The 25,537-nt window shown below is 41.6% G+C and overlaps 2 protein-coding genes across 12 annotated transcripts in view; one reads left to right on the plus strand and one right to left on the minus strand.

Annotated features, from left to right (window-relative positions):
- Med12l (mediator complex subunit 12L) overlaps positions 1 to 25,537 on the minus strand; it is a 311,786-nt gene that overhangs the window by 204,494 nt on the left and 81,755 nt on the right. For 9 of the 11 annotated variants that reach the window (XR_015046737.1, XM_085835870.1, XM_085835868.1 and 6 more), the window contains 3 exons: positions 23,043 to 23,257; positions 21,881 to 21,985; positions 20,963 to 21,139 (listed from right to left, as the gene is read on the minus strand). Coding sequence is in view for 10 of the 11 variants with exons in the window: in XM_085835870.1 (XP_085691996.1) it covers positions 20,963 to 21,139; positions 21,881 to 21,985; positions 23,043 to 23,257 (497 nt within the window). In the remaining variant the exon portion in view is untranslated. The remainder of the gene's footprint in view (positions 1 to 20,962; positions 21,140 to 21,880; positions 21,986 to 23,042; positions 23,258 to 25,537) is intronic. The other 2 variants (XM_085835872.1, XM_085835871.1) reach the window with 1 other exon arrangement.
- On the plus strand, positions 11,926 to 16,701 carry Gpr171 (G protein-coupled receptor 171). The gene is made up of 2 exons (XM_029474967.2): positions 11,926 to 12,136; positions 15,268 to 16,701. The coding sequence occupies exon 2, from the start codon at positions 15,354 to 15,356 to the stop codon at positions 16,311 to 16,313; it is 960 nt and encodes a 319-aa protein (XP_029330827.1). The 5' UTR covers positions 11,926 to 12,136; positions 15,268 to 15,353; the 3' UTR covers positions 16,314 to 16,701.

Raw genomic sequence — 25,537 nt, forward strand, 5'->3', positions numbered from 1 at the left:
CACAGAGTGATCACAGAAGCTCATGTGGCAGAGAAGGCAACTTCAACACTGACAGGAAGACAAAAGTATGGAAGAGGACATTGATCTAAGAACCTGTACCTCACCAAAAAGCAAGCCTCTTAGCCTAGCGAACTACCTCCTCATTTTTATACAAAATGTAAACTCACGGGGCTTTTACATTGCTGGGCCTTAAGTCAAATCAATTAGTGATTGGTTACTCCCAGCAAGCTTTGTCCCCCACTGCACTAGAATTTTTTTTTTCCAAGACAGGGTTTCTCTGTGTAGCCCTGGCTGTTCTGGAACTCACTCTGTAGATCAGGCTGGCCTCGAATCCAGAAATCCACCTGCCTCTGCCTCCCAAGAGCTGGGATTAAAGGCTTATGCCACCACTGCCCAGCCAATCTTGCAGACATTACCCAGCTATAGGTAAAGGGTTTGTGGCTGCCTTGGTGCAGAGTACAATCCTATACCAAAGACACTGGTAATAGGGGTGAAGGCTCTATGTAGGCACCAGCACAACCTCTCCATGTTTAATGGTTTGTGTAGGTGGAGTCTTCCTTGATGGAGCATTTCAGTGTCTGATGGTTTGTATGGATATTGTCTTCAGCAATGGAACTTTGCTGTCAGCTTGTGGAGAACAGCCTATAGTTTTGACAACAACCTGGGTCGTTTTGGGATTCCTGTGGGGTCCCTTTGGCCAACAACTCGATAAAATGTAACCCAACCCCGGTACTGGAAGCTTCATTTGGTGACAAGAGATGCCCAGTTGGGAATCTGACTCTCCCATTATTTGGTGATTTCATTGAGATCATTTCCAACTATGTTTATGTTTTAGGAAGTTTCTACTACTTGCACACTACTCCTTGAACCCTCTTTCACTTTAGCTGTCTCTCGCCATACTCTCTTCCAGAAGCTCATCCCCCCGGCCTACTCCCTCTTGGTCCTCCCACTCCATACTGCCCATCCATCCATATCTGTCTATTCTATTTCCCTTTACTAATGAGGCCCCTCTTCTACCTCCCCTCTGGTTGTTGTGACTTAACAACTAATAGCCACCCATAAACAAATACACACCAGCTTTGTCTTTCTGTGTCTGGGATACTTCACCTGGTATGATTTTTTTCTACTTCATCCATTTGTCTGAAGGATTTCATGATGTCATTTTTTAACAGATGAGTGATGCTCCATCATGTAAATTAAGTTAAGATACATCTGTAGCTAGAACATAATATATCAGAAGCCGTCCTGCAACATCTAAATGCAGAAATCTAGGAAAAGGGTATTTTACTAGATTTTACTACAGCCTAGAAGAACTAAAACTCCCCAATCATTAAAAGCTCCCTGATTTCTATACCTGAATAAAGTTTCCATTTCTGTGCTTAACTGATCCAAGTACCTGTGCAACGCACTTTAAGGTGTTTTGTGAAAGGAATACCTGCGGCCAAATCAAGAAACGGATCCCAGAGCATTTGCAATGATGTACACCAAAATAAGACAGGGACCACTGAGGGAGGTGAACCCAGAAGGTGTTTTATAAAACCTTCCTCAGGAGCAGTCACCTACTGCATTAGCCCCTCAGAATCCATCCTCCTTTCTTAGCAACAGAAGGAAACATTTTCCACACTTTCTATGTCCTGAGCCAGGCAGCTAGCAGAGGTGAATTAGCACTAGGCAACTCAGTGGCCAGTCTAGATCCACCAGGCACAAGTTGGGAGGTAGTGAGATTTAAACTCACCCAATAAAAGCAAAGCCCCAGGTTCACCCTCAAGAAACACTGTGGAAGTGGGTGCTATAAAGATCTAAACTCCCATTGTGCAAGAACTCCTATGAATCAAAGCTCACTCCACGCTAAGCAGAAAAGAACTTATTCAAACCTAACCCTGGTTTTCCAGTGAATGCATATGTCAGACCCCATTAAAGCCACACCCACAAGGTTAGACACTAGTGTATGTCAACTAGTAAACTTGTTAAATGAACTTGTAACATCTAAGGTGGTGATCCAGTACCAAAAGATCAGCCTTGAAAACATACATACAGGGAACAGTATAGGGACCCAGCAAGTTATACTGAAGAATATATATGTATATACAAAAACATATAAGCATGCAGTAACAATTAGTGAAAAAAGACGCCATGAATTTGAAGGAAGGATAGATAGCAGTGGCTCTCAGGCTTCCTAATGCTGTGATCCCTTAATACACATGATACCTCATGTGTGGTGACCTCCAACCATAGAATCGCTTTCATAGCGACCTCACGAGATTATGTTCTTACATTGTTTATAAATATAAAGTGAGTGGTCGCATAAACCACAAGCATCAAGTTAGCCCAAATTCCTTTTTACTTCAGAGTGTAACTGAAATTTTAAACAACACTCACAGATTGAATTTGTCCACCAGCCCCAATGTGCAAAGTAAAGGGGTAATGATAAGCTGGCAGTGGGGTGCACACCTTTAATACCAGCACTTGGGAGGCAGAGGCAGGTGGATCTCTGAATTCAAGGCCAGCCTGGTCTACAGAGTGAGTCCAAGGATAGCCAAGGCCACACAAAGAAACCCTGTTTGAAAAACAGAACAAAATCCAGACACACACACACACACACACAGGGAGGAGGAGGGAGGAAGGGAGGAAGGGAGAGGGAGAATGAGAATGAGAATAGATAATATATAATAGTGAAGGGCACAGGAAAAATGTCAGGATATCCAGACAGAGAAGTCTGACAGCTCTAGCTATGTCTTTGGGACACCCACACAGCTCTTGTTATAAAATATATTTCTGGTTTTGTAAAAGGTATTGTTTCCTTAATTTCTTTCTCAGCCTATTTATCATGTGTATAAAGGAGGGCTACTCACTTCTTTGAGTTAATTTTGTATTCATCCACTTTGCTGAAGGTGTTTATCAGCTTTAGGAGTTCTCTGGTAGAATTCTGGGAGTTGCTTAGGTATACTCTCAGATCATCTGAAAACAGCGATTCTTTGACTTCTTCCTTTCTACTTTGTATCCCCTGGATCTCCTTTAGTTGCCTTACTATTCTGTCTAGAACTTCGAGTACTATATTGAATAGATAAGGAAAGAAGCGGGCAGTCTTGTCTTGTCCCTGATTTTAGTGGAATCACTTTAAATTTCTCTCCATTGAGTTTGATGTTGGCTATTGGCTTTCTGTACATTGCTTTGATTATGTTTAGGTATATGCCTTATATTCTTGATCTAAGACTTTTAACATAAAGGGATGTTGGATTTTATCAAAGAGGTTTTTTAGCATCTAGTGAGATGATCATGTGATTTCTCTCTCAGTTTGTTTACATGGTGGATCATGTTGATGGAATACGAGGAGATTCAGGATCAGGTGTGGGGGTGATAGGAGAGTTGGCCAGAAAGCCATGAGAATGAATGGAAATCTGCAACTGGTGGGGAGGTGTGGGGATCTCAAGGATATGCCAGAGACCTGGGATGGGGGAGGCACCCAAGAATCATTGGGGGTGACCTTAGCTATGCCTTAAAGCATTGGGGATGTGGAACCTGAAGAGGCCATCTCCTGTAGCCAGGCAGGAACCCCAGTGGGGCAATAGTGACACCAACCCACCCACAAAACTTTCAACCCAAAATTTATCCTGGATCAGGATATGAAGTGAATAAAAATATAAAAATAAATATGTAAATAAATAAATCTGTAAATAGATAGATAGATACATACATGCATGCATATGGGACCATGAAAAGCAGCCTGTTTAAACCCCAGAGACCCAGCAGATTAATCTGCAAGGGACGAAAGACCCATTTGCCATGCTCCCAGACATAGGCTCCTGACACAAGGCCCCAGCTCCACAATTCTGTGGCCATCAGTCACAGTCACTTAGGCTGTCTGGACTCCACCCCCACAGTTACCTGGCAACAGCCAGGTGTGCTCCTCCCCACAGTTACCTGGCAACAGCAAGGTAGCCCAGTCCACTATAAAAGGGGCTGCTTGGCCCCTCCTCTCTCTCTTAAGCTCTTACCTCTTTTACTCTCACCTCTTACCCTCCTTCTCCCCCTCCCTTTCCCCCACCCTCCATAGTCATCCTCTGTTGCTGCTGCCTCCTCCTCCTCCTCTTCTTCTTCTTCCTTCTTCTTCATCCTTCTTCCTCCTCCTCCTCCTCTTCCTCCTCCTCCTCCTCTTCTTCTTCTTCCTTCTTCTTCATCCTTCTTCCTCCTCCTCCTCCTTCTTCTTCCTCTCTCTCTCTCTCTCTCTCTCTCTCTCTCTCTCTCTCTCTCTCTCTCTCTCTCTCTCTCATTCTGCTTTTCTACAGAAAAGCTCTAAAATCATGGTCTGTTTCTGCTCATTGAGACTCTCCACTCATTGAGACTCTCCGTGCTAGAGCATTGGAATAGGCCTTCCCTTAAAAAACCACATCTAATCTCCTGCAGAAAGGCTTCCCAGCACTTCCAGCCACCCCAGCACCTTCCAGCCGCCAGAGGAAACCAAGGACTCTCGCCCTTACAGGAACCACCCAGCACCTTCTCCCTCTGCCCCTTCTCCCTTCGGCCCCAGGGCTGACAAAGCCACCCCGGGGTCCCCATTTTGTTCTCAGCTCTTCTGTGACATCCAGCAGCATCTGGGATGTCCAAGACTGAGAACCTGTCACCTTTGGCCTCAGTGAGGCCCAGATACCCCAGAACTGACTCTTCCATGGTATTCAGCAGTCTGTGGTGCCTGAGAGTCAAAGCCAAGACTGCCTTCCCCACACCCTGGTGTGTGTGGCCTAACATGGCCCTGACACCCGTCCCAAGACGGTTCTGTGGATTCCTGAGGCAGTCTCCCCAAGCTCTGGTAGAACGTGGGTCTCTCCCACCCCTTTACTTCCCCACATCCAGCACCCCAACACATGCATGCATACATTTATACATACATACATGTATACATGCATACACCATTCATTTCTGGTAAAGAAAGTTAAAGAAAAAGGCTTTAAGATGTGAAAGGATTTTAAATGGTAGTTTCGTCCTAGAAGAGTTTTCAAATGGAAATAAATAGCAGTAAAACAAAACCAGAAAAACTGAGCATGTATAGAAGATCCAAGCAGCAAGAAGACTCATAGGCAGAATGTAACAAGGGCAGGCATGCGATTACGTTCTGTCGTCATTAGCATTCACTATGGTTTCTCTTAAAGTTGGGCTCCTGTTTAGATGCTTATTTCCTGTCACACACTCCAGACATGAGGAGGCAGCAGCTCACCATTTCTTTACAGAGTAGGAGACTATTGCTTTAGTGATTTTTATACCTATACATGAGAAAGACCCTATTTCTTATAACTCCACTGAGAGGAGATTTTCAGTGTTCTGATTCCCCACAATTATGCAAATATGTCCCCTTAAGAATCATCTCTTCAGCCCAGGGTTCCTCTGAATAGCAGATTGTTATCTGTATGGAAAATTCATTCTTCCTGAGGTTAATGCTGAGGCCTGCCCCCCTAGAATAGCTGTAGTCATTTTATTCTATGCCCACCAGCTATTTCATATTGCTGTTGTAACTGACACAGAAAAATAACTTGACTCAGACCAGAGTGATGCTGACCACATATCTTGTTATGTTCTGTATGTTATGAGGTTTGTTAATCTTAAGACATTCCATAGCCATAAGCTTCATATAGGACCCATCAAATTAAAGCTCAATATTAACTGTTAGGTCTAAAATAGCTTGAGCCACTGGGCAGCATCTCCAGCACCTGTGTATGAGCTCATTGTGGCTTTGCTGTTTTTGTTTGTTTGTTTGTTTGTTTGTTTTAAAGCCGCAAGTATTCTTTTTTTTAAAGATTTATTTATTATTATACATAAGTACACTGTAGCTGACTTCAGACGCACCAGAAGAGGGTGTCAGATCTCATTACGGGTGTTTATGAGCCACCATGTGGTTGCTGGGATTTGAACTCAGTACCTTTGGATGAGCAGTCAGTGTTTTTACCCCCTGAGCCAACTCACCAGCCCCAGCTTTGCTGTTTTAGCCTTTACAAGCTGGCCCTGAGAAAGGTCCAGAGCACAGTTTTGAGCTGTTGCCCTACTCAATCAGTCTTGGGGTATGAATTCAATAAACCATTCCTGTTTAACTGAGATTGGCCAACAGTTACAGATACCAATTGGACGGATCCTTGTGCCTCTCTTCTTCTTCCCTTGACCCTTTGGACTATCTCTGTTGTAGAGAATGCTAAAAGGCATGTTGTGCTTGCAGAGCCTAGCAGGCCTGTCCTCTGAGAGGCTCTACCAGCAGCTGACTTAGACGGATGCTGATACTCACAGCCAACCATTGGGCTGAGGTCCAGGACCCCTATGGAAGAGTTAGGGGACAGCAACCCCACAGGAAGGCCAACAGTCTCAACTAACCTGAACCCCTGGAAGGTCCCAGGGACTAAGCCACCAACCAAAGAGCATACACAGGCTGGTCTGAGGCCCCCCCAGTACATATGTAGCAGAGGACTGCCTTGTCTGGTCTCAGTAGGAGAGGATGTGCCTAATCCTGTAGACATTTGATGCCCCAGAGAAGGGGGATGCATGGGGGTGGTGGGTGCACCCTCTCAGAGAGGATGGGGTCAAGAACTCTGGGAGGGGGAACTGGGGGGGGGGACAACATTTGTGATGTAAATAACTAAAATAATTTATTTAAAGAAAAGCTGAAAGATCCTGTCGCTGTAGAGAGCACTACTTGAGATACAAGACTTGCAGCGATCCTGCTAGTAACTGACCTGGAAGCCTCCTTTCCTAAGATTGGCTCTCATCTCCCCAGAGGATGTAATTCATAATCCTTCCTAGCTGTAAAATGCACAGAACACAGCAATGACTGGAGCAGCAACATATCCACAATGGTGTGATGTTAGTACTTCTATCGTTGAAACTTAAGGTGCTCTCAGTGGGAAGGAATTCATGCCTGCTATTATAAATCTGACCAACAACTACCCATGTCTGCAAAGGTCATACAAACTAAAGGGAAAACTACCATCATTTCCCTAAACAATTAGAATTTCTAACAGCATTCTAAAGGCATACCCCTAAACCCACAGATAAGTATAGTTCCTAGCCGTCCATTACAGAAGCTATTTGCTAATTCACTTATTTATTTATATTTGCTTGCCCATTCACTTATTGCAACAGATGGAGACTACTGCACAGATCCACAGCTGGTCAAAATGCAAAGAATAAGGACCTGGCATTCCTAGCCATAACTGATACATCTGCAGTGAACACCTTGGAAGAGTGGGGCAGAAGGAATATAGGAGCCACAGGACCAGGAGACCTGCTGCTAGATTGTATCACCTAGACATGACTGGGGAAATGCACCTATGAACTCGAAACAGTATGGTTGTTTGCATAAAACCAACATAATTAACGCTGTCAGCTGACACCCAAGTGTAGTCAAGGGAACCCCATAAAGCCCCACCCCTAAATGAAGAGCTACAGGTCCAATGGCCTCTGAAAGGAAGAATCAATTTCTCCCAGGGACACGCTCCCATAGAAGTTGTCCAATCCCAAGTGGTTAGATCTAGACATGTGCACACTCCAGCAAGGCCAGACTCAATAGGTTGTATATACATATGTAACAATGATACTTTAAAAATAAAAGGTTGTGACTTTGAAAGGAAAAGAAGACAAGATAAGAGGAATTAGGAGGAATTAGGAGAGGAACAGAAATGGCACAGATAGAGGATTCACAAATTTGCCCCAAATATTATTTTTTTAATTTAAAAAAATACTATTATCTGCCAACTGTGTTGACTAATTTTTTAATGATAGTGAAATGGACCACAAAATATTTCCTAACTTTGTAGGGAAAATCAGCATATATAAAAATGTACATGAAGTAGCTGAAATATCATCTTTACAAGTGTTGCCATGATAACTTTACCCTATTTCTTCCGACTTGGGTTTCTGAGATCGTGGGTTAGTGATGACATGAACTTCCTGGAACAATACCAAAATACAATCTGAAAAAAATTATCCTTAATGAGACAGAAGGAGCTTCTGCCAACTAAAATGAAACTTGTGCAGTAAAAAACCTTAATATTCAGAGGTCTAGAGGGGATATGGGTAGGAACCAAGAAGGGAAAAACTGAAAGAGGGAGGTAGGCATACAGGTATATATATATATAAAACAGAGAGAACAGGAAGGACTAGAGACGTGTAACAGTAAGGATGCTTTTTAAAAAGCCACAGGAAACAATCTTATATCTAATTAAAAATGCATACATATGTGTGTGTGTATATGTGTGTATTTACATACACACACATATAGCATACACATACAGTATTTAGGGCGATAATGCTCTTCCCAGGAGCCATGGAGTATCTAACAAAAACTCCAGGGTCAGGCAAAGGAGACCTCCCCTCTAGCTGTCTGTTAGAGGGAAAGAAATGCCCAAACGATATAGGTGATTGCCTTTGCCCTGGGATGCCTCCCAGAACTTGAACATAAGACCCTATGACTGGAGACACCACACTTAAGAAACAGGTTGCAGCAACTGAGCTGGGCCTGACCTGGGTTGCTGAAGAATCCTAAGATGCTAAGCAAGCTGCCAAGGGAAAACACAATCAGCAGGCTTATGCTACTGTGATGTCTACAAACCACAGCTAGGCCAGCAGGGCAAAACACGCTCGGGGTGAAGTGGTCACACTCGTATCCTAGAGAAGTTTAAACAAAGCTTTCTAGTGGGATTTAAAGCTAACTCGATAGGGGGAAATCGTGGTGCATGGTATTATAAACCTAGGCGATTATGCCTTGGTGGTGAGGCCATGGACTCCAGAGCAGAACCTACTATGACTGCTACTTTCATAAAGCAGTATAATCCCTAACTTTATGATAAATACTCATCCTTATCTCCAGAGATAAATGTCATACGCATCCCCCATCAAAGAAGGTTCTTCTCACAGCAGGGGGGGGGGAGAGCTCATTAAAGAAATCCACAATTGGTCAAAATTCAAAGAGTTAACAGACTGTGGAGTGTGCAGCCCCAGTTTATACCTCTATGACACAACCACAAAGCTAAGGCCCAGGGAGCAGCATCTCAGAAAAGGAGGTGGAGAGATTATAAACACCAGAGGCCCAGGACATCTGCTGGGGGATGGTGTCCTTGACATGTGACAAGGAAGCTGTACTCACAGTGACACTACCAGTTGCCATATCAGTGTGGCTGGGGAAAATCTCACCAGTCCCCCCCAACAGATAAAGAAATACCGGCCATTGGTGACTGCTTCAGAAGGAAATCTTGGTGTTCCCAGAGGGTGAGCTTCCTGACAAATTCTAATCCAAAGCAATCGGCTTTAAAATGTACATTTACAAGCAACACCAGATGGGTTCACGGGGCTAGGCTGATGATACACGTGTGTGTCAAATAATTATTAAAGAAGAAGGCATGAATTGGAGATGCATGGGAACACAGGAGGAGTTACATCAGGGAGACCGGGGGATTCAGATGATATAGATACAGTGCCCATGCATGAAATACTCAAAAATTAAGAATTTTTTAAGTAAAACGGCAATGGAGGAGAAAGTATTCTTCCAACAACCCAGCTGTGAGAACTTATCCTCTAGATGAGAATGCAGGTAAACCAGTAATCCCAAATTCACAGTGCTCAGCAGGAGGACCTGAAGCTTAAAGCCAGCCAGGCTGTATAATGAGACCATGTCTCAAAACAAAACAAAACAAAACAAAACAAACAAACAAACAAAAAAGAAAGAAAGAAAACAAAATTTAGTTTTGCTATAACCAAGTCAGCTCCTAACAGGCATGGTGACACATACCTGTGATCTTAGCAGTGGGGAGGCTCATGTAGGAGGATTCCTGTCAGTCTGAGTCCACCGTGGGTTTATATGGCAAGATCCTATCTCATAAACACACACACACACAAAAACCAAACAGATGAGTTATCACTGCCCTAGAAATGAAGGTGCAGAGATAGAGATTCAGAGCACTTCAGCTTGCTCACATCTGACAACCCACACGTAAATGGTGGTCCTCCCTCGAGTTGTAGCAACAGTTAGCTGCTGGCAGGCTTTGTTCATCTAAACCTAAAGGGAAAAAGCAAGGAAGCCAACAGGTAAAAGCCTGCTCAAAATAAAGTGAAAGATTAAAAAGCTTATCCCAAACGAAGTAAAACCTCACCAGAAACATTCTCTCCCCATTCTCCTTCATATCACACTAAGTCTATTCATCTCCACCCCTAAATTCTCTTCCTCTCTAATGGACACACACTTTATTTCATGCAAATGTCTCTCCTACAGAGGCCACAGTGTGGCAGTTACAAATTAAGTGTGTGCCAGCATAGTATCACTCTTCAAAATCTGTTTGGGCTAGAAGGTCATATTCACTTTCATAAAAGCCAGCCTTGCCCTTACCTACCATCAAGGCTTTGATCTCTGGTAACTCCGAAAAGAAAGGGGCAGTGGGTAGTGGGAATCCAGTCTAACGAATGAAAGATAAATAAATAAACAAAACAAAACAAAATCAATCACTAATGAGGCAAAACTTCTTCTTCAGACTAGCAAGCTGTCAGGCATGCTACTTCAGAGCTGGGCTCCATTTAAACACCACTTAAATTGTTTTTATTGTAGGAGAATAATCATGTAATATAAAGTACAAGCTGCTAAATAAATGCCCCAACTTATCAAGCTGTTTATGTCAAGACGAGAAATACTTTCTGATTGTTTTCAGTCTCATAACATGGAAAGCAGATGACATTCGTTCCTTAACATTTAGAAGTGTAATATTAGGATTATGTGTATGTGAGTGTGAATATGTGTGTGTCATGGTACACAAGTGCCAGTCAAAGGCCAAGTTCATACAGTGAGTCTCTCCTCTCGTTCTCCACGCTCTAGGGATTGAAGTTGGTTTATCAGACTTGTATGGCAAGTGCTTTAACCTGCTGTGCCACCTCCCCGGATTACATGTAGTATATCCGTGAAGGAAAATCTCTAATCACATGTACAGTCACATTTATGTGGTTCATGTAAACGCAGAAATAAAGCTTAATTCTATAAACCAAGAAAGGGAACAGCGGTTTTCTCTCTGTTCTTCTAAGGATGTTCTTTTATTTTATTTCAAGATTTTGTTTCTAAACTGGAGCTGTCAAGCTGGCTCAATGGATTGAAAGGTGCTAGCCACCATTCCTGACAACTTGAGTATAACACTGTATGGTGGAAGGGGAACTGATTCCTCAGTACTGTCATATGAACGCCACAAACACGCTCTGACACACATGTCCCTCACATGCATACATACAAAATAATAATTGTAGAAAAATGTTTTTCTATCATGAACAACAAAAAGGTAACTATACCATACCAGATTCTATACTGTGTTAATTTCCACATGGCCTCACAAGATAGCCTAGACTGGTTTTACATTCACCATGGAGCCCAGGCTGCCTCAGATTTGTGGCTATCACCCTGCCTCAGCCTCCCAAATGCTGGGGTTACAGGTGTCTGCCAGCCACAGTGTGGTAGTGTTATTTTACAATCAACAAATACCTTAGTATAAATATAAGCTGCAACAATATTACTTAATAATTGTACCACTGAAGTGCTGGTATCAGTAACTAAAAAAGTATCTGTTTAGGTACCTTACTGTCTTTAATTCACAAACAATACCAGTTTCAAGATTTTAACACTATTTTTTTAAAAAACTATTATGAAACAGAACAGTATGGGGTACTTTTATTTAAAAAAAAAAAGATACATGAGGCAAGATGTTATCATGGATAATTTAAAAATTTTTTTCCTAAAACAGTAACTGACAAATGTGAGTTACTTAGACAGATGAAATTGTTTTCTTACAAAAACTTCCTCAGGAGACTTTCATACAGTTTAGACCATTTGCAAACCACAGTTTCATCTACGTCAATCTCTAACATTTTAAAACCACACAAGAAGGAAAGGAAATTCTTAGTTCAGCAGGCGACCCTGCAAAATGGAACTGCTGTCACTGTGGGTAACTAAATAGCTCCTGATTCTCTGAAGACCTGGACCTGGGCCTACTCGGGCCAGAGAAGACAGCCAGGACCCAGGCCTGCTCAGGCCAGAGAAGACACAGCCAAGTACAACCTGGACCCAGGCCTGCTTAGGCCAGAGAAGACAGCCAGGACCCAGGCCTTCTCAGGCCAGAGAAGACACAGCCAGGTACGTCCTTTTCAATGAGCTCATTCCATTTTTTTTCCTCATAGAAACCAAAGTCAGGATTTTCAGTGTTGCAAGAGAAAGAGTCAAAAGTCCCAAGGCTTTGGGGTGGTAGGGCAACTACTAAACTGTAATTAGATCTGATCTGTGGGCTTCTAACAGCACTTCCTGCTTTCTTTTGACTCATCTGTCTTTTAAAAACTACAGTTCCAATTAGACTAATAACTCAGGCAAGGTTAAGGAGCTACTGTTTTCTAGCTAGATTGATGATAAGCAAGGCCATGTTATATCTCCCCGATAGATCTTAACCAGACTTTACTCTACCAGTCCGACATTAGCAAATTTCAAAACATGTCAAAAATGACTCCCATGGAAAACCTTCTAAGTTTTCGTTTAGTTTAGTTAAGTTTTACACCCCAAGGAATAAGCCATCTATGAGAAAGGACCAAAGAGATATTTAAAGTCTGTTCTTCATTTTGCTGGAGTACTGCCAAGCACACCTACTTTGTATGGATATTGTTGTCACAATGTTTATCAAGCTCTTAGATTTCAGATTTATGACAGAGAGCATGGGATGCTACTATGGTACAATTTTGCCTCTCGTCAATATATGCAAGATTTGGAGAAACTATTTTTCCTGGCATGCTAGGCACAATTTAATAAAAGCAAGTGCCCAGCATTCAAACTCTTCAGCACTACTGAATGAGTGGTTACACTGTAACCACTGTAAGTTACTCCACTCTGCCACAGATGGTCAGTTCTAATTACAGAGAATACCAATCCTGACAAGCTATTATAATATTTTTCTTTACTATAATCTGTACCAATAAAATGAGAGTTTACCATATAATTATTCAGGCAATACAGCCCTCACAGAAACAAATAACTATTTTACTGACACTATATAACATCTGAAACGCCTATAAGGAAGTCAGAGAAGCCTGAAGTGGCATTCAGACATGAAGGGTCTCCTTCAGGCCCACAGGTCAATAGACAAGACTCAGAAAAAGGGAGAAGGGTAAAGGCTACAGAAATCTGGAGCACTTTGCAGCCTCAATTGATCTGAGAACTGGTAAACAGTCATTGATAAAGAACACATCTATCATTAAAGTGCCACGCTTCTAAAACTCTACCACATGCTTAAGTGGACTGAAGATTAGAATAACCACCCAACAGGAAACCAAAAAATGTTTTTCTTTAAACGAAAATGTGTAGTCAACAAACATAAATGGTAAGTGCTTTTCAATTTTCATTAAGGTTAGTACAGAATAACAATATCCGTGGACCCCCAAGTACCCTGAGTCTTCTGGGGAAAAGGGAAGAGCTTGTAACCTTTAAGACACTTAAGTTCACACCTTGCATCACTCCAAGATAAACACAGCAGGGCCATGAAACACATTCAGCCAGTGAATGTGTAAATTAGGGGCATAAGTAGACCTGAGTTCCATCCCAGCAGTCAGAAAGGAGAAAACTGACTCCACGAGCTGTCCACTGACCTCCACATGCACACAGAAGCGCACTCGCAGCCATACAGCATGAACGTGCATGATAACAATACATAAAAATTTAAAGAGACCTACAGTAAGTATTTTGAAAAGTTAAAGCTTAGTAAGACTTCAGAAGCTGTTTGATGTAAGAAGGATTTTCTGGCTGCCGAGCCATTCCACTGTCAGTAAACTTTCAGTGTCCCGGAACACTGATAAAACGTGAAAGCTTGAGAAGCCCAGATTCTATAACGATCTGGTGTCTGGATTTTTCAGGAAATTCCATATAGATTTGCATTCTGTCCGTGGTATTTTTGACCCTGCCTTTAAAACAAAAGAGTATTGTTTAATATGAAAAGGGGTTGCCACATCAAGAGGGACAGCACAAAGTACCACTGTGGCCCTACACACGAAGAGGGGTTGGAACAGGCCACTCCAGAGGAAGCGTGGTTTAACTAGAGCTTACAAGCCAAGCTGGGTGCTCCACCTGGAAGGACCATGATGGGATCTTATGGCCACGATCAGGTTCAATTGTGGTTGTTCTCTACTGTCCAAGTTAGAAAGGGATTTTGTTTTGTTTTGTTTTGTTATGTTTTGGATTGAAACAAGGTCTCAAGTATATACCAGGCTAACATTGCAATTTAGCAAAGAGTGGTCTTAAACTAGTGTTTCTCCTGAGTGCTGGCATTACAAATGAGTTCTGCCAGGTCCAGTAAAGTTACATGTTTTAACACAGATGGAATTGACCCTTTTCTGGAAGACACTGTAACCAATAAATATAGGGTCATGTTCTAGAAGCTTTTAAAAGACACTTTCATAAAACTACTCAAAAGCACTTTCATAAAAATAGGTACAGCCATTATGTTCAACAAGTTTCTCTACTAGATGAATTTAAACAGTAAAAAGAAACACAAGAAAGTATTTTCATTAACACCGCAAGTATAATGTAACAAAAAATATTACATGGGTACTCAATATGAAATATGACAGTTAAATAGAATCTTTAATGTTCATTTAAAGTGTTCACCAGACACAACACCGGCCTTCACGGGTCTATAATGTTATAAATTGTTACATGATGACAGAGGTCCAGGGCATCAATTCAGAACTAGGGTCTAACCCTTCAATTCTTTTCACTGAATAATATACTAACAAGATTCAAAACAGAGGGCCCACGTCTAAGATAACGGTGTAAACCTTTATGCACTTTGCTGTCTTTTCTTTCCTACCATCAGCCTAGGTTCTTGCAGCATAATGAACGAAGGCTATAAAAAAAAAAAGCAGAAAGCCACACTGAAATCTTTTTCAGACAAAACCACAGGACCTTCCTCTCTCCACTTCCCAGAACCTCTGGTCACTCACCTCCTCCGCAAAGAAATGTCTCCCTCAAACAGTAACAGAGAGCTACACAACACAGACCACAAGGTCATAAACATCCCTTCCTAAAAGAAAACTTACATGGGATTTCCTGGAAGTTGTAGGAATCAGACAGTAGAGAGCCTGACTTCTCATTATCTAGGATGTTCCCACTCCACAGTGAAACTCTTCCAAAAAACAAGAAAGACGATGATGCTTTTGAGTATAAGTGATTCTAAGAAATATTTTCTGATTTTAGTTACTAACATCTTTCTTATGCTTTTTTTTTAACAGAGCCTTGAGGGTTTTTTGTTTTGTTTTGTTTTGGGTTTTTTTTGTTGTTGTTTTTTTAATTATTGAACTTGACCTTCTCCCTGAAGATGACAAACAGTTCAACGTTCTGTCCGGTTTACAGAGATCTGGAACCATTTACCTATTTTTTTTATTTAGTTTTCCTCATTGGAATTATTGGAAGTTGTTTTGCCACGTGGGCTTTTATACAGAAAACCACAAATCACAGATGTGTCAGCATATACTTAATTAATTTGCTTACAGCTGATTTCCTGCTCACCCTGGCATTACCAGTAAAAATCGTTGTTGACTTGGGTGTGGCACCCTGGAAGCTAAGGATATTCCACTGCCAAGTGACAGCCTGCCTCATCTACATCAATATGTACTTATCTATTATCTTCTTAGCCTTTGTCAGCATTGATCGCTGTCTTCAGTTAATACACAGCTGCAAGATATACCGAATACAAGAACCTGGGTTTGCCAAAATGATATCAACTGTCGTGTGGCTCATGGTTCTGCTGATCATGGTGCCGAACATGGTGATTCCCATCAAGGACATCAAAGAAAAGTCAAATGTAGGTTGCATGGAGTTTAAAAAGGAGTTTGGAAGAAACTGGCATTTGCTAACAAACTTCATCTGTGTGGCAATATTTTTAAATTTCTCAGTCATCATTTTGATATCCAACTTCCTTGTAATCAGACAACTCTATAGAAATAGAGACAACACAAACTATCCGAGTGTGAAATCGGCTCTGCTCCACATTCTCTTGGTGACAGCTAGTTACATCATATGCTTTGTTCCCTACCACGCCGTTAGGATCCCATACACCCTCAGCCAGACAGAGGTCATATCTGATTGCTCAACTAGGATCGCACTCTTCAAAGCCAAAGAGGCCACACTGCTGCTGGCGGTGTCTAATTTGTGTTTTGATCCAATCCTGTACTATCATCTGTCAAAAGCATTTCGACTAAAGGTCACCGAGACTTTCGCCTCACCTAAAAAGACCAAGCCTCTGGAAGAAAGATTGAGAAGTGAGAATGATGTGTAAAATGCAGGCTTTGCACGTTAGTCCTTCTTCCCAACTAGACCATAAAGCTGGTCTCATTTTTCAAAAATAAAAGAAGATGCTGAGGTAGAAGAAGATGCTTGGGAAGAGGAGCCGCCAATAGCTAGCAAACAGGGACTGGCTCATGCAGGAAGTCCTTTCCTCAATCCAAGCCAACCGTGCACTCTCATAGTTCCTGACATTCTTTACCTAACGAAGCACATTGAACCAAGGTCAACTGGAATGATCAAAGTGAGGACAGCCATGGCAAAGACTCAGAAATTCACTTCAATTTCTGGAACATTTACTTTCTGGATGAAAATATATCAAATAATCTATATCTAAGTTGACAGGAAGTCCTTCAGCGATACCTTAAAGGTCTTCCACGACCTAGAAAAATAAAAGCATCAAAATACCTGCATCATTTTTATTTATAGCTATTGCCTTGAAAGGTATTAAATGTTCTCTATTCAACACTCCTATTTTTAATATCTAATTTTTGGTACCATAGTAACAACTTTTTGTTATGAAAGGTTTACAGTAACCAGGACAGGAGGTCACACTGGTTAATTCCAGCATCCTGGGGGCTAAGGCAGAAAGATTATGAGTTTGAGGCTAGCTGGGGCTACAAAGTGAACTGCAGGCCATCCCAGTCTATAAAGTGATACTTTATCCCTAATTAATTTTAAGAGGTGTTTGCAAATACATGGGAATTTTTCTTAACAATATAAGGAAACTACTAAATTACTTTAACTACTGAAATTGTTTTGGAAGTAAAAAATCCACATCAAAAGTATATTTAAAAAATCAGCTAAAGAATCTTAAAATAGACACATGGACTCATACATTAGGCCATTCTAGAAACATGGGTGACTCTCAGATCTAGAGACAAGGCCAACCAGAGTGAATCTGCAGTACAAAGTACAAGTCACCCCATTGCTGACCAGATCTTCTCAACGGCCAGTAAATACATAGGTTTCGAGGAAGGGCCTTAAACAAAAGACTTACTAAAACAACAGGAAAAGTGGTTAACACATGAGATTATGGACTTTGTGTTTGGGTTTAGTTCTCTGTTTTCTTTCTTTGAGACAGAATCTCCTATAGTACACTATAGCCTTGAGCTCACTATATAGCCAAAAATAACCTCAAACTCCTTATCTTCCTCCTTCTACCTCCCGAGTTCTGGGATTATAGACATATGCTACAAAACCCAGCTCTTCTGTGTGTATTTTCAGTATTACAAATACCCACACAAAACAGTTAGAAATGGGCCAGAGAGATAGCTCAATGGTTAAGAGCACTTGCTACTCTTGCAGAGGACCCAGGTTTGGTCCCTAGCACCCCCACATCAGGAGGCTCCCAACTGCTTTCAACTCCACTTACAGAAAGGATCCAATTGGGTTCCCACACCCTTGTCTCACCTCCGATGGCACCAGGCATGCACGTGGTACACATATATACAGGCAGGAACTCACATGCACACACATTAAATAAATCTTTTAGTAAATAGTCCATTGAAATAGCTGTGGTGATGAGACACAGTGATCCTGCAATGAATGTGGGAGCAAATGCCTGTAACACCAGCTGAGATAAAAGGAATACAAGCCAGACGTTATACACACACACACACACACACACACACACACACACACACACGAGGGGTGCAGGAGGAGGGAGGTAGAGAAGGAGAGAGGAATGAGGGAGAGAGAGAATATGAATGTGCCCCTGGACACCAAGAATATGTTGTTTTTGTACTTGAAGAATGTGTTTCAAAGCCCTGTGTGTAAGTTCACAAATATATTTTTAGTCTGAAGTAAATAACTGAAAGAAGACCAATTGTCGCCTTTTTAAAAAGCAACTTTTAACAGTAGTTTCTAGAGAAAGTAACAGGAATGCCAATGAGATTGACAAGTCTGAGAGGACAAATTCTCACCAGGTTACAGGTTGGTAGGATACAGGCACAATAAAACCTGTGCTTGTTGGTGGCCTAAATAAGGTATTTTCTGATGAGCAGATCAAAACAGGCACAACACAGTTTATGCATGGCTATTATTATTTTTGCTTAAGTACCCCTTCATCCTCTCCTCCTTGGTCTCTAGTTACAAAGGCAATATAGAGGCTAACAAAAGACCAGAACATTTTTAGCCATATTCTTATATTTGCTTCTTCTTATGCAAAACAGGCAGCCAGATTTCTCCTAATAAGAAGAGAAAAATACTCTCAATGTAAGGTCAATGTTTAATTAGCCTTTATTTTTCCTTTTCATTTATCATCAATTATGCCTAATAGGAAAGGGGCCCTAAACAAATCAGTAGTGGAAAGCTATGCTTGTTCAGGTTTTTTGGACACTTGATACAAGCTGGGTTCATTTTAGAAGACGAGCAATTGAGAAAAATGTTCCCATCAGATTGGCCTATAGGCAAGTCTATGAGCATTCTTTTAATGAGTGATTACTGAGGAAGGGGCAAACCTACCATGAGCAGTACCTCCCCCCTGGGCAGGTAGTCCTAGAGAGTATATGAAAGCTGGCTATGCAAATCAGCTAAGGCCTCTGCTTCAGTTCCTGGCATGAATTCCTGCAAGACTTTCTCTTTCATTATGGGCTGTAATCTATAAGGTGAAACAAACCCTTGATTCCCCAATGCTTTTGATGATGGTGTCTGCCACAGCAAATTAGGACAAAAACTAATTAAAACTGGATCCAAAGCTGGCTTAGAGGGTAAGCAGGTTTTCTGGGCAATCATGAGAACCCAAGTTTCAATACCAAATCCATATAAAAAGCTAGGAATTGTCACTCACTCCTGTGTGCCCAGCACTGTAGGGAGCCAAGATAAGTTCACTGGAACTTACTCAACACCAGCCTTCTAGCTACAGTAGAGAACCTGTGTCAAAAGTGAAGACAAAAAGTGGTAGAACCGGACATACTCCCCTGGCTCCTGTGACTATGTATGTGCACAGGTGCACACATCTGCATGTGCACACACACAAATAGATACCTTACATCAGCACACACAAAAATGAATAGAAATAAAAATTAGATCCTACAACAACTGTCAAGGGACATCATCAAGCTCTTTCCTCTAAGGAGGTGCACACAGTCACGTGATCAAATCAACAGAAAAGCTGATTGTTGGTACCTGTTGATGTTGTTCTTATCCCAGAAACACAGAGACGACAGACTGCGCACACTGCTTACACAGACCAGCACATGCAACTCTCAAAAACTTCCAGCACTCACTGTTCAGGCTCTACCTCCCCTTTGGTCTCTTTATATTTGCTTGGTAAGCTTTGTGCTCTCCAGAGAGCTTTCTGGTATATAACAAAGCTACAAAGATTGTACAGATTTCCTGGACCCATCTCCCTACTATTAAAAATGTCTCACATGATTATGCCACGGTATGTTTATTACAACTAAGAAGCTAATATTGTAGAATTAGTCATGAATAAACCCTGGGCTTTAAAGTTCCTTTATTTTACATTTCATATTTTAAAACAAACCCATGCATGTGTCAGAAACATCTGTGATACGTAAGTTCAACCTCTCTGCGAACACAAATGAACTGCCAGATTATTCTGTTGTATTGAACACTGGTGACACAGAGAACCATAAAAAATTACTCTGAGATGAACAAGAACGAATTTTCTAAAGCTTTGGCCTAGTTCATGGACACAAACAAAAAGGAGTCTGTAATTGGTATAAGACAAAAAAAAAAAAAAACATGGACTTCATGAGTTTGAGTCATTTTGGAGGATGTTCCAAAATAACAACTATATTTAGCTCTAATAAAATACTCAGCTCACTGACCAAAACTTCTAATGGTATCCAAAATATAGCATGCAGGAAACAGTTTACCTGGGAATTAAAAATGTCCCAGCTTTTAGCCCAATGTCCATGACTAATATGTAAAAGATTATCATTTCTCTTTGGGATAAACACTTCACTACGAAAGCCTTCAGCACTAAGTTCCCTGCCAGGCTTGCTTCCTGTGCTATCCCAGGTCTTAGCCCACCATGCCCAAGTCCATCCCATCCCAACCCCACCCTCTGTCATCATCCAATCCACCTGTGACAATGACCCTTCTCTCCAATACTCCTTTGAGAATGGAGGGGACCCCAGATGTCGAAAGCTCCCCTTTTCGTGGGCACTGGGGTTTTCACCCAACTGCTTCTTTCACTGTCAGAAGAACTTGTGATTTATAAACAACCATCCCACCTGCCCTATGCCCCCAAACTCTTATTCATGTGTTAAATGTCAAAAGTACCGGCAGTCAAAACAGGGCAAGTAAAACCTAATCAGCAAATGACTTTCAAATTAAAGTAGAGAAAACATTTAGACATTACTGAGTGACTCAAATCCTTTTGACGCAAGGATATTAAGATAAGGAACTCTATTAAATCTATTAGTCACTAATATCACACCGAAACTTTTCACACTGTAGCTGTATACTGCCTATACAATCCTGATTACAGCCTTCAAAAGCAGCAAACGTAGTTCTCACTTGTCATTATGTGTAAACAGAGGAGTGCAAGGATAATCAGACAGCCATTCACTAATGAGCTTATAATAAGCACAGCAAGTGGATAATCTGACAGCCAATCACTGATGGCCTTATAAAATCATCATGGTACACACTGACGGAAACGTGTCTTACCAGAGGTATAGGAAAGTGGGTTGCATACTGCAGGTGTCGGAGGAGGTCGTAATTTGATGGGAAAATTAATTCTCTTGGTTTTTCTCTCTTTAGCAGTTTCTCACCATTGACTGACAGTCTTCTGCTCAAGGAAGAGTTGATGTTCTCACAGGATTCTCCAGGCATGGGAGAAAAAATCTATGTCATGTAAAACAAATGTTGAACATCATAAATAAAGGAAGCAACATCAAGCCACAGTGCCTCGTATACAAGAGCTTCAAACAAAAGGCTCACAAAAGAGCTGATGAAATAGACAGGCAGAAATGTTATGAACGTCCACGAAATGAAATAATAAAAAAGAAAAATCTGCCAGCATCCCCCCCACCCCTTGAGAAAATGGGAAAATGAAAACCACATGGGAGGAAGGTCAAAGCCAACCAGAGAACTGGCCATGTAAGTGAATTTAAAAATGTTATCCTCAAAGGATTACATTTCCTCCAAAAATACACGCTAGCAATACTCAGTAAGATTAAGCCATAGACAAATGCTTTAAGATGTACAAACAATGCTTTGATCAACAGCAAAAGTCATGAAAAAAACCCATTATACTTTCAGACAGTAGGAAAATAAATTATCCATAAGGCTATTCTTTAGGAACTCAATGCATAGACTGTCACAGTGGAACGACATTCCCACACTCCTTAGACAGCTGGATCCCAAAATAAAAGTGTCACAGCCAGTCGGCTAGGACGGGAGGGTAACACTTTACAGAGGAGGCAATACAACCCCACAGTGAGGATAACGTGACAACCACAGGTCACGGTGACAGGGACAGCACAAGTGTGAGTCATTCCAATACAGGAGGCAAGCAGGGAAGAGAGGGAGACAGGCAGGGGTGGGAAGAGTTAACTGGGAAGGAGAATCAAAGGTCGAACCTACTGGAAACTCAGAACCAAAGTCACTTTTAAAGTCACTCTTGTCTACATCATCAAAGATGTGAGTGGTTCCTGAGCCAAGGCCCATGCGCGCCATAACACTGTGCTCCTAGGAATCACCAGAGAAAGAAAGCCATGTTGTGAACGCCGTAGTTCCAGACATGGAATCTGAAACACGGATGTTTTCAACATCCTATCTTTTGCTACCCCTGTCTATTTTGCTTAAAGAATTTAAAGGAAACTCGAAGATGTGTATTGCTTTAAAGAATCACATTCTTTCCCCTGGAGTAAACGAAGCTTTAACTTTCACGGTGTTTTAAAGGAAGAGCAGAAAGATTCATAATTTACAACAAACTGGCCATGATTTATTTCACTGGGCTATTTCCAGTAATAATAATTTTTAAAAATCAAGAAGCCTAAAGATCTAAGAATAAAAAAGAAAATTGTGATGATTTAAAAAGAACAAATATAGCCATAACTTTAAACATGTCCTGAGGGTATCTGTAAAATCATATTAAACGACCAAAATAAACCTGTATTTTGAGCCCCAACAGACTCTCAGCATTTTCCAGTTTTTCACCGTTCCCTAAATCTTTTTATCTTGAAATCTTAAATATCTGGAAGAATGTCTACACTGTCAGCACCTATCAGAAAATCACAGTCATAGCCACAGCATAAATCGCTGCAAAGAGCAATTCTACCCGGTTTTAGAAACGGAGCTAAGTATTGCCAAGAAAGTGTGTGTTATTAAGAACAAGGGCTTTCTCTTTATGAGTATATGGAGATATATATGGAGATATGCCCTTAAAACAATAGCCAAAGGAGTTTGATGTGAAAATAAGTGCACTTGTGAAGCACCGAATTAAAAGAAAATTGCACGCTACACACATCTAAAACTAAAAGCATATCACCTTAATCTCATGAAAAACAAAACAAAAACAAAACTTCAATCAGTTCTAACCTTTCCTTAACTACACCACACACAAAATTCTAGAACACATATTGTGCATGTCCTTTGTGAGTGGAGGGGAGATAAATGTTGTAGAGAGAGAAATATCTAAAACCCAATTGCCTTTCCATCCCTAAAATGCCCATCTGAAACTGACTCCCCCCGTGGCGTTTACTTGGCGGATCCGGTATGGCTATCACTCTGGGGTTATATATACCTCCATCTTCATATCATGATCCTTGGAATAGTGTTCATCTGAATTCTCTCCCGCTGGCGACCGCAGCCCCGTGGAGGCAGTAACTGATAAATCTCCTCGAGAGATGAGGGTGCACATATATGCATCATGGGAGAAGACATCGTGGCGGATAAACTCGCAGAAGAGCAGCACCAAGTTCACAAACTCTACCTTCTCGCATTCACTGTTGGGGTCCGCTAGGTGAGAAACAAATTAAATTAGAAATTCTCTGAATGGCCTAAATAAAGAAAGAAATGGTAAAAGAAAGAAAACTATTCAAGGACTAAGTACATTTTCACTACCTTTTCTATTTTTTAATTCAGTATATCTTTTTGAAAAGTACAAAAGATGACAGGGGTGAGAGAGAGAGACAGTAAAGTGAACTGGCTGGTTTTGTGTCAACCTGACACCAGCCAGAGTCATCAGAAAGAAGTGTCCATTGAGAAAATGCCTCCATAAGTTCCCACTCTAAGACATTTTCTTAATTAGTGATCAACAGGGAAAGCCCCAGCCCATTATAGGTGGTGCCATTCCTAGGCTGGTCATCCTGGGTTCTATAAGAAAGCAAGCTGAGCAAGCCATGTAAAGCAAGTTAGTAAGTGCTACCCCTCCATGGCTTCTGCATCAGCTCCTGCTTCCAGATCCCTGCCTTGCTTGAGTTCCTGCCTGACTTCATTTGGTGATGAAGAGCAATAGAAGTCGATGAAGAGCAGTGTGTATGCTGAATGAACCTTTTGCTCTCCAACCTACTTTTTGTTCATGGTGTTTTTATCACAGCAACAGAAACCCTAACTGGGGGGCTGGAGACATGGCTCAATGGTTAAGAGCACTGACTGCTCTTCCAAAGGTCCTGAGTTCAAATCCCAGCAACCACATGGTGACTCACAACCATCTGTAATGAGATCTGACAACCTCTCCTGGAGTGTCTTAAGTACAGCTACAGTGTACTTATATATAATAAATAAATAAATCTTTTAGGGAGGGAGGGAGAGGGAGGAAGAGAGGGAGGGAGGGAGGGAGGGAGAGAGAGAGAGAGAGAGAGAGAGAGAGAGAGAGAGAGAGAGAGAGACCCTAACTAAGACAAGTTGGTATGAGGACTAGGGGGTATATTGCTGTGATAGACCCTTTGGGGAGGGGAGGATTTTGGAAGGACTTTGGAACTTTGGACTAGAAGAGCCATTGAGTATTGAGAGCTCAGTAGGATGTTCTGTAGGCGTTTGGAAGATAACAATTTGAAAACAGTGCAGAAGATGGAGGCCTGGCTTGTGAAATTTCAGAGGGAAATTTTAAGACTCTACCAGGACTATTTGCTATTTTAAATTAAGATCCTGTAATTCTTGTCAGCTGGGGCTGAAGAGTCAACCAAAATTAACAAGAGATTGGCACCACTGAAGTGAAACCTCTGCATTACTGGGACAACTGATGCTGATTAGCTGGAACTAAGAAATTAGAGGTAAGGTTAAGAAGAGACCAGCATCACTGAGGTAAAATCATCTGGGAGGTGTTTCTTGAAGGCATAAAAAGCTGTGTTCCAGGAGCAGCCAAGAATTGTATCTTGTGTTGGCAGTTGGACTTGGTTATATGTAAGATTCACCCAGGTCATGCTGGTTTTGAAGGCATGGAGGAGTCACAGGGAATCGCTGATGCTTAGCACTGTGACACCAGGAGAGGCCATGGGTGAAGGTGCAGCCTCAGTGGCAGTTGAAGGCCCAGGACTGAAGGGGTCATGCAAAGAAGTGGAGTCTTGGCACCAGGAAGAGAGTCTATGACAGACTGTTGGAGAAAGTGCCCGGCACTTTGGAAATGCCAGTACCATGGGATAACCAAGAAGAGCAGCAGCAGTAGTATGGAGCCAGCTGGAGCTTAGAGTAAAGCCGTGTGCACTACAGAAGGCAGAGCTGGAGAAGTGACCCAAGCTCTTTGGAGAAACCCAGAAGATCAAGACCTGACACTGACTGGGTGGAGTCGGTTTGATTATGACTGAGTCATGATGTTTTTTCCTTCTTGAAGTAAGAAAGTATTTTTTTTAACTTTTACTGGAGCCCACAGTTAAGAGACTTTAAATTTTAAGAGGCAGGCTATTTCAAAGGGGCTAAAATCTTAATGTGTTTGTATTTACAAAGACTGTGGAACTTTTGGAGATCTTAGGGATAAGAAAGAAAGAGCTATGGCTTAATAGTGATGTGTTTGTGTGTCATGATGACAAAGGGTCAGTTCTGACTGGTTTTATGTCAACTTGACACAAAGCTAGAGTCATCAAAGAAGAAAGAGCCTCGATTAAAAAAAAATGCCTCCGTAAGATACATCTGTAAGGTATTTTTTTAAATAGTGTCCTTGGTCCATGTGAAGCAAGCCAGCAAGCAGCACCCCTCCATGGCTTCTACATCAGCTCCTGCCTCCAGGTCTCTGCCCTCCTTAAATTCCTGTCCTGACTTCCTTTGGCAATGAAGAGCAATATGAAAGTGTAAGACGGACAA

This window comes from Mus caroli, unplaced genomic scaffold (genome assembly GCF_978045245.1).
Source record: "Mus caroli unplaced genomic scaffold, Mus_caroli_1 scaffold_3, whole genome shotgun sequence".
Lineage (NCBI taxonomy): Eukaryota > Metazoa > Chordata > Mammalia > Rodentia > Muridae > Mus > Mus caroli.

What these genes read in the sequence shown, in the direction of transcription:
- Gpr171 (XM_029474967.2), top strand. Translation starts at nt 15,354, where the DNA reads ATGACAAACAGTTCAACGTTCTGTCCGGTTTACAGAGATCTGGAACCA.